Consider the following 13,237-nt stretch of genomic DNA (forward strand, 5'->3'; position numbering starts at 1 on the left):
CGGATTGCATGCACGTAAATCTAACCATCCTCAGTGATCAAAACCATAAAGTTTAGTCCCACGGAAAAAGTCATCATTGGCTAGACTTGACTACATGTACTTAAGATACAATATATTGGGATATTGTTTTTCTGGAGCTCACCCTAACGAACACAAAACTTATGATTCTAGGTTGTACAGGTCTGAGCTCGGTATATATAGGAGATCTAATGAATCTTGAAAAGAGGGTCCAGCGCTACGCCTATCGGGGCGAGTCTATTGACAGACGCCGTCATGCATTGCAACAATTCTCACTATCAGCAGACGTGCCCCGACAGGCGTGGTATATCCTTTTCCCAGTTTGGGAGCGGAAGAGAAAGTCCTAGAAGCCATGCAGCCAAGTAAATGCCTGAGGTTTAGGTAGAAAAAAGATAGCCTTAAGGGGTTAGTCTGAATTGCAATGGTAAAGAAACCAACCACATAATAGTGCACAATAGCAGTGTTCATCCCCAGCCTTTCATACCGTAATATTAACTGCCACACCATATAGACAGTGCCTCTAAGTGTAATTTGAAATAGCTAGAAGATTCAAGAATTAAAGGGTGATTCTTCGCAAATCTGCTTTTGGGGTCTAGACCGGAGGTGTAAAAGTCTTTCATGGATAATGCGCCTTACATGGAGAACATTCGTGGATAACCTGCCTTTATTAACATGATCGCCAACAAAGTCTCAGCGCTTACGTCTGTGCTAGTAGCCCGAAACTCTATACAGACACTTGTCATTTAACTATCGATCATTCATCACTAATGGAGTTACGATATAGATATTGTGAGTTTCTGCCAAGTAGGCCATTGATTGAGATGGTATAGGTTATTATCGTCATCACAGTGTTGTTCAGGATCCTACAAGACAAGACCTGATAGCCGATACCTATATTAGAAGTGCTTTACTGACGTTATTGGAAGGCTTTAGTTGATAAGGGTGGGATAAGTACTGTCTTCAATCATGAACTATCACTCGACCAGTGTTCTAGGCTTTGGTTCCTATCTCATAATGCTTCGAGGCGCATTCAATTGGAGTAGACGAGATATTTATTTAGTAAGGCTATCGAGGATTTTAGCAAGAAGGAGGCGATTTGTCGTTATTATACCTATTGCGTCGCATATAATCTACCGGCCTTTACAAGGATATATAGTACTCCACATTTTGGTATAGACTTACATATTAGAGACGTACGTACGGCGACGTTGAAAGCCAATCACATGACATGAGTGAATATCGCAATTGGTAAAACGGGAGACCTTGCGGCTCAACTACTTGTATCAGGTATTGCGAAACTTGCCGCACTCTTTTCTCTCAGCCTTGTGGCATTTTGTTGCATCTTGCTGATACAGCTTAACAAAGCTATGGCCAATGATAAATTTACAGTTGAAGATCAGATCAAAGTGTAGAAATATTGCCGTGTCAGTCTAGTTCAAAGCATCGCATTGCCATTTATGGGCTTTGCTAATAGTTACTGGCCACACGTTAAACGTGTACCTGGAAGCAAGGGCCCGTAGGGATATTACTCGCTGGTATATTATCTCTACTAATATGAACGGCACCGGGGGGGGGGGGGGGGTGGGAGCTTGATCCTCAAATCTGCATTTTTCTCGGCTGGCTGAGTTAGCAGCAAATTACATCACTCTCTAACAGATATTATATAAAATATCATTTTTTTAAAGTATGTATATTACATACAAGTGTATTTGCTATCCGGGTTTTCATTCCGGTAGTCACGATTTCTTTACCACTTTCATATGGGGTGCGCACATGGACACATGAATGGGCTGTTGTCCATGCACCACATGCCATACATACATTATTGTGCGAAATACATGAGCACATTCCAGCCAACAAATCATAGACCATTCTAAATCGGCTACAAAATAAAGAAATAAAGGAAAGACATACATAAAGAAAAAATAAACACGTACATATATCCCAGCCTTGCTTCGGCGTCTGTTATCGCTCCCTAACTTAGTAAGTACATATAGATTACTTAAGCCAGTACTACATCCCTACCCAACCCTAACCCTGCGATACCTTGATCACATGTCACCGTAGGGAAAAGGTGTTTGGGTACGCTCATAAGATCTAAAGTACTGTTCTTATTTATCTACGTCAAGGGCCGGATCCGCCCGTGGGAATTATAACAAAGTCGTCAGCTGGTGTATAATTATATAATAGCTTCACTTATAAGACATTGGCGCATCTCGTAAATATGATATTTGGGTGGTATCTAGAAATCGATCAGAGCGGAGAATGAAAATGCAGATAAATGTGTATACGAATACAAGACAATAGCCCCCCCCCCCCCCCCATCCAGCGATAACTTTAAACCGTAAAAAAGAAAGTTTAAAAATGTCGGACAATCTGGTAGTACATACATGAAATGAAGAAATGTGATATCCACGACCAGAGATACATGTATATATAGCAAAAGGCCCATGAGACCTGAGTTAACACTTAGAAGATTCCAGTAGACATTTGACTATTCGCCCACTCCGAGTCGCTTTCCTTAACCGCAATCGCAAGTGACATTGCAGACCCGAAGCATACTGCACAAGTGAGGCCAGACGAATATTCGATTGAATGGCATGAGTCTGCCATTAAGCTATCAGCCTGGGGCGTCTCTTCCCGAGTCTCCGATTCAAAGTTATTAGTGGTATCAAGCGACTGTAGTGCCTATTCTTAGCTATTAGCTACCTTCATAATATAAATAATTTCGTCGTTTAGAACGGGTACCCTATCAAGATCCTCCATGGGATCCTTCTCTTCAATTATGGGTTCCGGAGAGGGGCTTAATTGGGCGATTAACGATGATTCTGTACAAAATCGAAATGTAAGCATATATATACGTGGAATGAATAACTGTATGAGTAACTAGTATATAGTTCTTGTTGTACCTGAGTATTTACTAAAGGGCCCAAGGCCCAACACAGCCGACGCGGAACCTGCAGTAGGAGCAATGCGAGTACTGGAGTCCGAGAGTTTACCTTTCTTCTTCCTTCTCCAGCCCCACTCCCGCAGTTTACTACAGTACGACCTCCGACTAGACAAGAAAGAGTTATTAGATCTCATATACCCAGTATATAACGTGGTACCCATGTGCCAATCAACAGTTCCTTGAGCATGAGACATACCTTGCACGGAAACCATGCTCCCACATGAGTTGGGGAAGGTTATCCAGCGTGACCCCTTCGTCAAGATAGAATTTTCTGATGAGGTGTTGGACATGGGGCGACCAGTTTATTCTTTTTGTCCTTCCAGGCCCGCTTGCAGTCGTAAATTTTGGCATTGGCATAGTGAATTTAGGTGGTTGAGAGACGGTGTCAAGACTTAGATCGATCCCTTATCAGATATATATAGGGGCTAGCTATATATCTAAGAAGTAGCATGGTAACCCTCACAAGAGGAGGCTGAATTACAAGCAAAGGCTTAGTTATCATATCATAGGAATCTCGAGTCGCCTGACCAGGAACCCAAGCTTCCACTCGATCTCCATTCCTCACCGGCATTATGTCGGCCAGCTAGGCTCTGGAAATAAGAAAATTAGTAAATATGATGAAATGTAATACAATCACAAGGCGCTAGCTAGATCACAGATCACATGCGGGAGTTACACTGCGGCTTTAGGAAAGGCCTGCCTTCGTTTATCATAATCTGGGGGATCAAGCTTGGAAATGAAGGGAACGAAGGCATTATCCGAAAATTCGATCCGAAGAACACTTTGTCTTACATTGCCTTATATCCTTGAATACCAGTGACTCAATTTAACACATTTGACATATCTCAAAACGTAAAGTCACTTAAATCTGTCTCTCAAGAAAGCCCATTTGAGGATAGCATTACTGGGGTAAAGAAGAGTTGTATCTGATGTTACCCTCGAAGAAGTCCCGCGCCGGCCGGCCGCTAGGATTAGAGGCAAGGCCTGCATCAATGAACGCATATCTCGCATGAGCACGGCTCTCATGGTTCCCTTATCTCAACCACTCGGGGAATAAGATGACATGGTGCTTATATCAAGTTCTAGAAGACAATTATAGGTCAATCATACTATGAAACACTGGAAGTAGCGCCCATATAACACCAAAGCAAGCACAGGATAATGGCTGCAAGACACAAAGATAATATTATCTGTATAGGTTGGGGGTATTTAGAGAAGAGGTACCCGGAGGTTTAACCACGGTGTCCCCAAGCATACATTACCGGACTCGGTTTATTGCAGGGAGTGTGGACGTGGTACATACCATTGGACAATACATACGTTTGTGGCGAAAACGACGTGTGGTTGAAATACATGTGGGACGCCCTAGTTGTGTGGGCTCAATGCGTTAATTCAACCACACACACCAAAGGGCTGTGGCGCATTATACCTAAAATTCCGACAGGTATCTGCACCCCACATCCCACATAGAGTACATATATCCCTAAAGTATGGGGTATTATTTAATGGAGCACCGATATCGTCATCACGTCTTGCAGACCGCACATGCGATGTACTCTGTGCTCAGCACTAGGCCCCCAACCTCGAGTACGTCCCTTATCTACGCCCACGATACATCTCAAAGTTGTAATTATCGCGCGCATATGCAGCCGAACACATACGTGTACGTATGTACATTTCTATTGGCCCCAGTCGCCTCAGCCTATAATATAATTAAGTTCCTATGTTTATGGGCGTTCCAGAGTGCTATATTCTCTTGAAAGCCATTTCATATATCTTTTTCTACAATAATTAATAGATTTAGAAAAAGTGAAAGTGATCCACATATAAAGTGAGAGGTACTTGCGAGATGTATCCTTCATGCCTCATCACTCGTTACCCAGTAGAAATGATATTTTCAACCAGTTCACAGGGTTAGGGTTCCAGTTCTTATCAAACACACACCCGGCCCCTGACATTCCATCCCCGGATAATCTGAGGTGTCAGTTCCCGTCAAGGCTAGCATCTGTACCCGGTTTTCTGCATTTCAGATGAGCATGATCTGCGCGTGTTGAATTGGATTGGTAGGGTGTGCGGAGCGTACATGTGTGTTAGTGAATATAGTCATGTCAGTGAATATGGTCATGTCAGTGATTAAGGTGGTCGGAGAGTGTCTAGACCCCCTTAGCCTCGGGACCCCAACGCGGCTGCGTATAAAGCACTATTATCTGTAAGATTTGTACTAGTACTAGGGGGGAACATGTCATCACACGCTCGAGAAGGCGTCTATTAATTGTAAAAAGTGGCTATGCTAAGAAAATCACCACCTAATTGATTGATTCAATTAATCAATTAATTGATAATTCATTAATTTAAAAAAATTGCCACCTTAGCAATTAGAATATCATAGAAGCCTAGGTCATGTATTATGCCATTAGGACTTGTGGGAAGCGCGCGTAGGTAGATCGAGATGATAGCCAGGCACTGGACCGCCCAGCCATTGATATGAGGTGGGTATCTAGATCTGAAGTCCTGTGCTACGACCGCGTGTGTTTTCCGCACCCTGCGCGTGTATTTGATAGGACAAATTGCCCACCCCAAAAGCAATTGCTGGGATCCACCTCTCGGCGATCACATCCCGGCGTGAGAAGGGAAGCTTGACACCGAATTAGCTAATACCGGCCTTATATTAGAAAATTTTAGTTACTATCTCAAGATTCCAGACTCAGGTCGAAACTCCGCACGTCATCCGAGGCAAAATAACTGTGCAATGAGGCCACTTTCAATGCAATTACAAGGCGCAAAAGAATTGATCTCATGACTTGGGTTTTATATTTTAATTCATCTCATATGTGCATTGACCAGCCGTATCTGACGAAAGCACAGAAAATAAATGCACGGAGATAAAAGTGAAAGAATCTGATTCACAATGGAGTAAAACTAGTACACTTTAGAATACTTTGAAACCTAAAGAAAGATTGAAATAGGGCAAATAGTAGGTATCTGTGAAAAGAAATCTGGCAGATAAGAGGCCAGTGGCAAGCTTAAGAGTATCTCCTGCGCCTATCATGTCCACGCTCAGATCCACTATCATAATATTCCTCCCCACTTCCCTCTTCTTCTTCTTCTTCCCCGCTATACTCGCCGCGTTCATGCCTGCGGCGCGCTTCCTTCTCAAGTCTTTTCCTCTCCTTCCTCTCCTTCTTTTCCCTCTTTCGTCTCGCCTCCTCATCTTCCTCCTCCTCCTCCTCCTCCCCCTCTTCTTCCTCATCCTCATCCTCCTCTTCCTCGTGTCTCCTGGAGCGGTGTTTCTACCAACGATTTTCAGTATAAAATTCACCACCTCTCTCATCTCTAGAATCTTCTCTATATACCTTTTCAGAATGATCGTATTCCCCACCGTGGTGGCCGTGGTGCGAATGATGTTCGCCGTATGAGGAAGTCTGATGGGTCGTATGCGAGCTGTAGGAAACTTGGTGGCTGCTATATCCACCCATGTTAGCACTATAGCCACCTCCATATGCAGCCTGCCCATGATATCCGCCAGTATATCCTTGACCATAGCCCTCTTGCCCGTAATTCCCCTCTCCATACGGTCTGCCAGTACCAAAAGAATCAACTCTTCCATACCCAGATGTTCCATCTTGTGTATAACTCTCTTGGGCCACATAACCCCTTTGTCCATGGTTCCCCCCATGGCCATAGGACTCGTTCTCCCCGGATGCACCGTAGTACTGGCGGCCTTCTCCAGAACCATATGAATCGTGCTGGAGGTAAGCGGTATCACGAGGCACGGGTCGCTCGTAACTGGACTGTTGATAGGTCCCTACCCCACCACTCTGGTCGTATGATCGCTGGTACCCTGATTCCCGCTCACCATATCCACCTCCAAATCCTCTTTCCCTCACTTCTTCAAAACCACTCGAGCGACTTTCTCCCCCGCCACTACCACCTCCCATTTGCTGCGCCAGGTATCCTGTCACAGCTGCACCAGCAATTCCTCCAAATAATCCGCCCAAGCCCGAGCCTCCTCCGCCCTGGTTACCAGTAAATGCCTGCTCGAGAGCTGTTCCCATGGCAGCTCCCATGTCTCCCCCGACACCGAACTCACCACCCGAGTTTTTGGGTTTGACTCTGTGGATTGGCGCACCACATCCATGACCAGAATCGTGTTGGCCCTCTTTGTGGTTCTTGCCTTGTTCAACGCCCTCACGTGAAAGGCAATATCTCAAAAATTGCCTCTCATCCTCACTCTTTTCGCCCCACCATTGCTGAACGACGCCGAGCATCCGTTGTCTGCCCTCAATACCATCACGACCATCACCCCCATGGGCAAAGGCAGGGTGGTGGAATACACCGACAATGTCGTTGAGTAGGGGTTCAATGTCCATGTATTCATCATCCCAGGCATCCATGAGCTTTGGGACGACGTACTTGATAACTTCGCTTGCAATCTTTCCAGCGGGTTCATTCAAGCTACACGTTTGTTAAAAACTGGATTACACGTTTAAGGAAGGGAAAATACCAATTTGTGAAATGATCCTTCGATAGCATACTGTGTGTAGGGTTGCTAGAGTAATGGTCGTGAAACACAACAAACTGAAGGTTCTTACTACTTCCGATGACTTCACCGGAACCTGTAGAAAGTTCGATCTTTACTTGTTGAAGAATCGGCATAAGAAATGGTGCAATCAATGAAAATACAAAGATGCTGACTGCCTCGGAAAGCTTCTCGACAATCGTAGTGAGGCCTGGAATTGACTCCAATGCCTTGTTGATTGCCATCATGATCTTGTCATGCCATTCAAGGAATGGATAAATGTCTGTTCTCAGTTGTTCGCCATTTTTGATTCCGTAAGGCTCGCCACGTTCGGTTGCCTCGGCTTGCAACTTTGACTTCTCCTCGAGCTCTGTAGCCTGGGAATCGAGATCTGCTGCACCACCAATTGGGAGTTTTTTGAGAAGGTCACTGATGATAGAGTGTTGACCACCTTGCTCGTAAGCTGCATTGTTGATAGTGCCTTCGAGTTGCTCGATTTCAGATTGAGTCGCTTTGTCGGAAAACTCACCCAAAACCGAGTGAAGACTATTAAAGGATTAGCTTTGAAGTTTACTTGTGTGCGGGATAAGAGTTACAAATCGACGCCACCGAAGGTGCCAGTCACAAGAGGAAAGATCCTTCTTCCATTCACATCAAGCTCTGTATAAGAGCCAGTGTGCGGGAAAATCCCCCTCTCTCCCATTTCAATTAGGGCAAGCTCGATATAGTTAGAGTGTGCAGAGAAATCTATAGGTAGATTGTTAAAACCTGTCATCATATAGATAATTCTGACTTACCTTCAAGACAGTGTAAGCCAGTTCCCATCAACCTCAGAGCCTCATACTTGTCGGCCTTGTTTCCATCTCTTCCATATCTTCTACCGAGCTCGATACTGCGTCGGAAGAGATCACGTACAAGTCCAGCTGATTTTTCAAACATTGTCAGCTTTATATCCTTGCTGTGACTTTCATGAAAGAAACTTACCACTGGTGTACATCCTCTCGCCGTTATTGAGTTCGCGGATGTGCTCATTAGCGATGTAATTTTTCATGCCAGTCTGGGGATCTATGGCAAGTTCGACTTCTTCGTCGATTAAACCGCGGAGACGATGGTCATAGTCGCGAGCATCCAAGTTATCGGCATAGTCCTTTGGATTATCTGAAAGAGCCTATTAACATTATTGCTGCAATTGGAACCAGGTGGCTTGCATACCAATGTGTTCCTCAGGACGATAGCAGCCTAGTCTTTCTTCTGTAACTTCAAAAGCGCCAGTTCCGTACCCAAATGTCATGAATGAAAGCATCCAAAGCTGAAAATATTAGCCTTCCGATTATCAAATATCCCTCACAGATCTTACAAGAAGCCGGATGGTTGGTGCTTCAACATATTTGAGCGCGCCAACATCAATAGCTTGGGAGTAGTCCCTTAACCAGTTTCCAAAATAGATGCGCTTGATGGTCATGGAGTCAAACTTCTTCCCACCCAGAGCACGCGCCATCATTAGTTGAAGCAGAGTATCTTCGATATCTCCATGACGCCAGTTCATTCCTTCGATCTTGGAGATGGAAGCAATGTTACCAGCACCGAAAGCATAAGTTGGGAGTGCTGCATAGCAGAGAATCAAGAGAATAGGGAGAAATAGAGGTGGCAGAGATGAGCCCGCCATATTTGGAGATAGTTGAGGTTGTGATGATCTGTTTACGTGTGGTAGCCAGTTGATGGCGATGGGGATGGAGATGGAGATGACGAGCGAAAGAAAGAGATGAAGGGGGGACAGCTGATAGAGTTAATACAATACTGAGGTGAGTGAGCTACATGCGGTACACAAACAATGGAGGGGCATTAACGCCAAGAGGAGGGGCCGACATTCCGAGAATTACGCAAGCACATGGATTACGCCTGACCCACCAAAGGTTTCAGAAATACTCATCACTTTTGACCCAGGTAACGGTGAGATAATACCCCTCTATTGGCTTTTTAAAGATGGGACCTCCACCCTTGAGTAGGTAAAATCGCGGCACAAGAATGTCTCCAATGCATTCAAAGCTGAATAGCGTTACAACTTCCTAAACGATCATTTCTATGTTTTATTTCTCTCACATGACCCCCTTAGATATCCGGATGTGATGGTACTTTCTAAGATACTGCTAGGCACAGGCTTAGAACGTAATCTAAACACCAACCTTTTATGTCTTGGAGCTCGGCGGCGGTGGAGGCGTCTTGTGGAGGTTGACATGCCACAGAGCGTTTGCCAAGCCTCGCGATATCTCAACCAGAACTCTGCCAAGAATTATATACCCTAGCCCGGCCAAGTTCCTTACCTTCCTACCACAATCGTGGGATATCAAATTTGAATGGGAGATCATCTACTACCTGATAAGAGAGATAGCAAGATCTATTAGTAAAACCACGCTGAATTTACTTTTTGTCTGGCGGTCAGGATTTTACTCACGGTTTAAGGGATCTTTATCGGACCGAGCCAACAGCCACTTCCTCATGGGCCTTAAACGATTTTCACGTGGTTGACTTTAAAGCGCCATTTGTGATAAACATACAGATAGCCACGTTTCGGAGTGACACCAAGTACCGAGTGACATTCAATGATACAGCACAGTACGACACGTGGTGTGAGAAATGCGGAAGAGATTGGTTTGCTGAAACATCCATCCATCCACCTCACTCACTACCAGTCACGTTATCATCCCATATCATCCCATTTTACCATATCCACTGGAATTTAAATCTAGAGTAGAGTCGGCTTTAAAGCATTTATCCGATTTCGATTTTGAGTGACACCCCCTCGATCGGCCACTTAGGATTGTTCATCGCCATGCCTATTAAATACAACCGGAAGGGTCTTACTATTCTGCGAGAACACTGGCTAGATACCAGGCATTTCTGCGAGACAGCACGGAAGGCCATGGCCTGTCGTTATGGAGACTCTTCCATCTAGATGTTGAATATCCCAAGTTCCAAGTGTGTTTGACTCTTCAACTAACGTTTACTTGATGAGCTATATACTAACACTGGCGTTTTCATGCATTAGATAGGTGACATTTATCCCCTCGTGATCGCTAAGAAGGTGTAAAGGCTCAGGATAAAAATCTCAGGAGCCTCATCCTAGCAGAAAAGCCTCCTCGACCGAACCACCGGCCCCAAATAAACATTTAAACATACATAAATGCCTACAATCAAGCGTTCCAGGATTCTACAGCGGCACCATCCGATACGTCAGTCACATCGTCACACCGCAACATTCCCATCGATCCCAGGGCCCAGATTTATTTGTCACGCATAATAACCAGGTTAGGTACAAGGTTCATCCTCACCCTACGCACCAACACATGCCTAGCTTATCATTTTGGTCAAAACTGCCGGAAGAATTTGGACGGCTGTAATTTCTCCGCTCTAGGACCGGGCCCCTGATCTATTTCAGAGACGATCGAGTTAGCGAGGTGTTGTGGTCTAGAGTAGTCAGGGTCGATCCCTGTCAAAACGTAAAATGGGGTGGAGGCACGTTCCGTATAGATGACATCATAGAAAAGCCGAGAGGGTCTTCGGCGTCACCATGACATTTTCAAAATTCAATGTTTGTTTTCCGCAGTCCGGCGGGCTCGTAGTAGGTTTTCAAAAAGTTGTCGTCAGATGTTTAAATTCCTGCTTCACGAGCCCGCTGGTGTAGGGTTCTGTAGCAGTACTTAAGGGGTCCAAAATGAGCTTTCTCGCAGTCTCAAGGAGAGGTCTACCGTCGATATTCTACAAAAGAGCAGCCGTATACAACATATCAAGTACAACAACACCAAATATACGTGTAATAAGTAACCAGTTTGTCCGCAGTGCAATGTCGAAATCAGGGAAGGATGGAACGTTCAGGGCGGAGTTCCCCAAGCAGGAACAGAGTCTGCCAGGGTAAATAAACTCTATATTCATTCAATTGCAAGGAGTAAGGGAAGATTCGCTAATGATATGTATATATATATAATTCAGCCTTGAACGAGACATGAAGCCGTCGTCCGAAGTCACCAAGCTCGAAGGCCCGACGGCTTCATCGAGTACCGCGGCTCCGAGAAGCTGCTCGACCGCAAAGTCATCATTACCGGCGGTGACTCCGGCATCGGGCGTGCAGTAGCGGTCCAAATGGCCCGTGAGGGCGCCGATATCACCATAGTCTATCTGCCAGAGGAGCAGCCAGACGCCGAGGATACGAAAGCTATGGTTGAGAAGGAGGGTAGACAGTGCCTCTGCATTCCGTTCAACCTTGAGAATGTCAAAGAGTGTGGACAGATTATCGACCAGCACATGAAGAAGTTCGGCAAGCTGGACGTGCTGGTGAACAATGCGAGCAAGCAGGTGATGTGTAACGATATCGCAGATATAGATCTGGGTATTTGCCCTTTCCAATATATATCTCACGGGAGGTTTGTTTAATTTGTGTTCATTGAGCTGACCCGGTGATGATAATGTTTGTAGACGTGGTTAGTTCGACTTTCCAGTCAAACATCATACAGATGTTTGCTATGACAAAGTTTGCCGTTCCGCACATGAAGAAAGGAGGATCGTATGTTTCCCCGATTGCATTGTTGATATAGCCCATTATGCTAATACTCAATGTCCGCCCATCAGCATTATCAACACAACCTCCGTCGTTGCCTTCCGCGGTACCCCCGAGATGATAGACTACGCCGCCACCAAAGGTGCCATCGTCGCCTTCACCCGCGCACTCGCCAAAAACCTGACACCCAAGGGAATTAGAGTTAACGCAGTAGCGTAAGTTACTTTCCATCCTCATCGATATCCTGAACACTAGCTCGCTCCTAGTGTACTGCGATGCGACTTGGCGACAAAAAAACTAACCATACCGCGCGCGCCCCACAGTCCAGGACCAGTCCATACACCGCTCCAGCCAGCGTCGCGCCCGGCGGAACAGATGGAAGGATTCGGCCAGAAGTCGCAGATCGACCGTCCGGGGCAGCCGAGCGAGATCGCGCCGACTTATGTCTTCCTTGCGTCCGCGGAGGCATCGCTGTATTACGGCCAGATCATGCATCCGTATCCTATGGGGTGAGTACTTTGTCTCGGTCTCTTGTCTCTTTTACTACCCCCTTTCAAGGATTTCGCAATTAAAAAAGGAATACTAATGAGTGGCGGGGGGGTTGGTCATCTAGTGATTAAATAAATAATTATTTTATTTCTTTCTTTCTTTCTGTCTTCTTTTCAATCGAAACGTGGATATTAGCGATTGTTGCAATATTATTATGTATGCTATATTTAAAAGCCGTCAGATCAGGCGTACAGCGCGCGGGTGCCCGCGCGGCGGTCATCGTAATCTACAGTGCCATCAGCGAATCGTGAATCCCAATCTCTCCAGCCTAGGTAGCCTACATCCCAATGCCCCCCCCCCCCCCCCATTTTTACTCTGCTCTTCCCCCTGTGATTCCCGTTCCGGGGTTATGGTAGGTGGTTATTTTTCGCTCCCTTTTTCAGCAAGTATGTGCATGATGGCCGTCTCTCTTGCTCGTGTTGCTCCCCGCTGCAAGGGCTGCAAGGGCAACAACAACAAAAAAAAAAAAACTCAATTGGCAATTCGATGGATGGGATTGGATGGGGATTGGGTGTGCAGGGCAACGGAGACTTTTTTATACAGAAATATCGGGGGGCTGTTGTCTCATGCCTGTTTCACGGCGGGAACTCATTGGAAGGTTCTACATACCATACTTTACAAGTACATGTACTCTACCTACTCTACTTCT

General features: G+C 45.5%; 4 protein-coding genes across 4 annotated transcripts; 2 read left to right on the forward strand and 2 right to left on the reverse strand.

Moving 5' to 3' along the window:
* Positions 1 to 2,487: 2,487 nt before the first annotated feature.
* Positions 2,488 to 3,325, reverse strand: LAJ45_05076 (uncharacterized protein; the record flags this gene model as incomplete). Its single annotated transcript, XM_046114649.1, has 4 exons — positions 2,488 to 2,706; positions 2,767 to 2,846; positions 3,018 to 3,073; positions 3,165 to 3,325. The coding sequence occupies 4 exons, from the start codon at positions 3,323 to 3,325 to the stop codon at positions 2,488 to 2,490; spliced, it is 516 nt and encodes a 171-aa protein (XP_045972198.1).
* Positions 3,326 to 5,991: 2,666 nt separating this feature from the next.
* On the reverse strand, positions 5,992 to 9,153 carry LAJ45_05077 (uncharacterized protein; the record flags this gene model as incomplete). Its single annotated transcript, XM_046114650.1, has 9 exons — positions 5,992 to 6,258; positions 6,322 to 6,430; positions 6,578 to 7,423; positions 7,473 to 8,033; positions 8,084 to 8,234; positions 8,285 to 8,410; positions 8,472 to 8,645; positions 8,700 to 8,796; positions 8,845 to 9,153. The coding sequence occupies 9 exons, from the start codon at positions 9,151 to 9,153 to the stop codon at positions 5,992 to 5,994; spliced, it is 2,640 nt and encodes an 879-aa protein (XP_045972199.1).
* Positions 9,154 to 11,199: 2,046 nt separating this feature from the next.
* Positions 11,200 to 11,616, forward strand: LAJ45_05078 (uncharacterized protein; the record flags this gene model as incomplete). The annotated part of the gene is made up of 2 exons (XM_046114651.1): positions 11,200 to 11,396; positions 11,475 to 11,616. 2 exons carry the CDS (start codon positions 11,200 to 11,202, stop codon positions 11,614 to 11,616), a joined length of 339 nt encoding a protein of 112 aa, XP_045972200.1.
* Positions 11,617 to 11,624: 8 nt separating this feature from the next.
* On the forward strand, positions 11,625 to 12,552 carry LAJ45_05079 (uncharacterized protein; the record flags this gene model as incomplete). Its single annotated transcript, XM_046114652.1, has 4 exons — positions 11,625 to 11,871; positions 11,958 to 12,045; positions 12,111 to 12,254; positions 12,363 to 12,552. 4 exons carry the CDS (start codon positions 11,625 to 11,627, stop codon positions 12,550 to 12,552), a joined length of 669 nt encoding a protein of 222 aa, XP_045972201.1.
* Positions 12,553 to 13,237: the final 685 nt, after the last annotated feature.

The sequence above is a fragment of the Morchella importuna genome (genome assembly GCF_003444635.1).
Source record: "Morchella importuna strain M04M26 chromosome Unknown Morimp01GS013, whole genome shotgun sequence".
Taxonomy (NCBI): Eukaryota; Fungi; Ascomycota; class Pezizomycetes; order Pezizales; family Morchellaceae; genus Morchella; species Morchella importuna.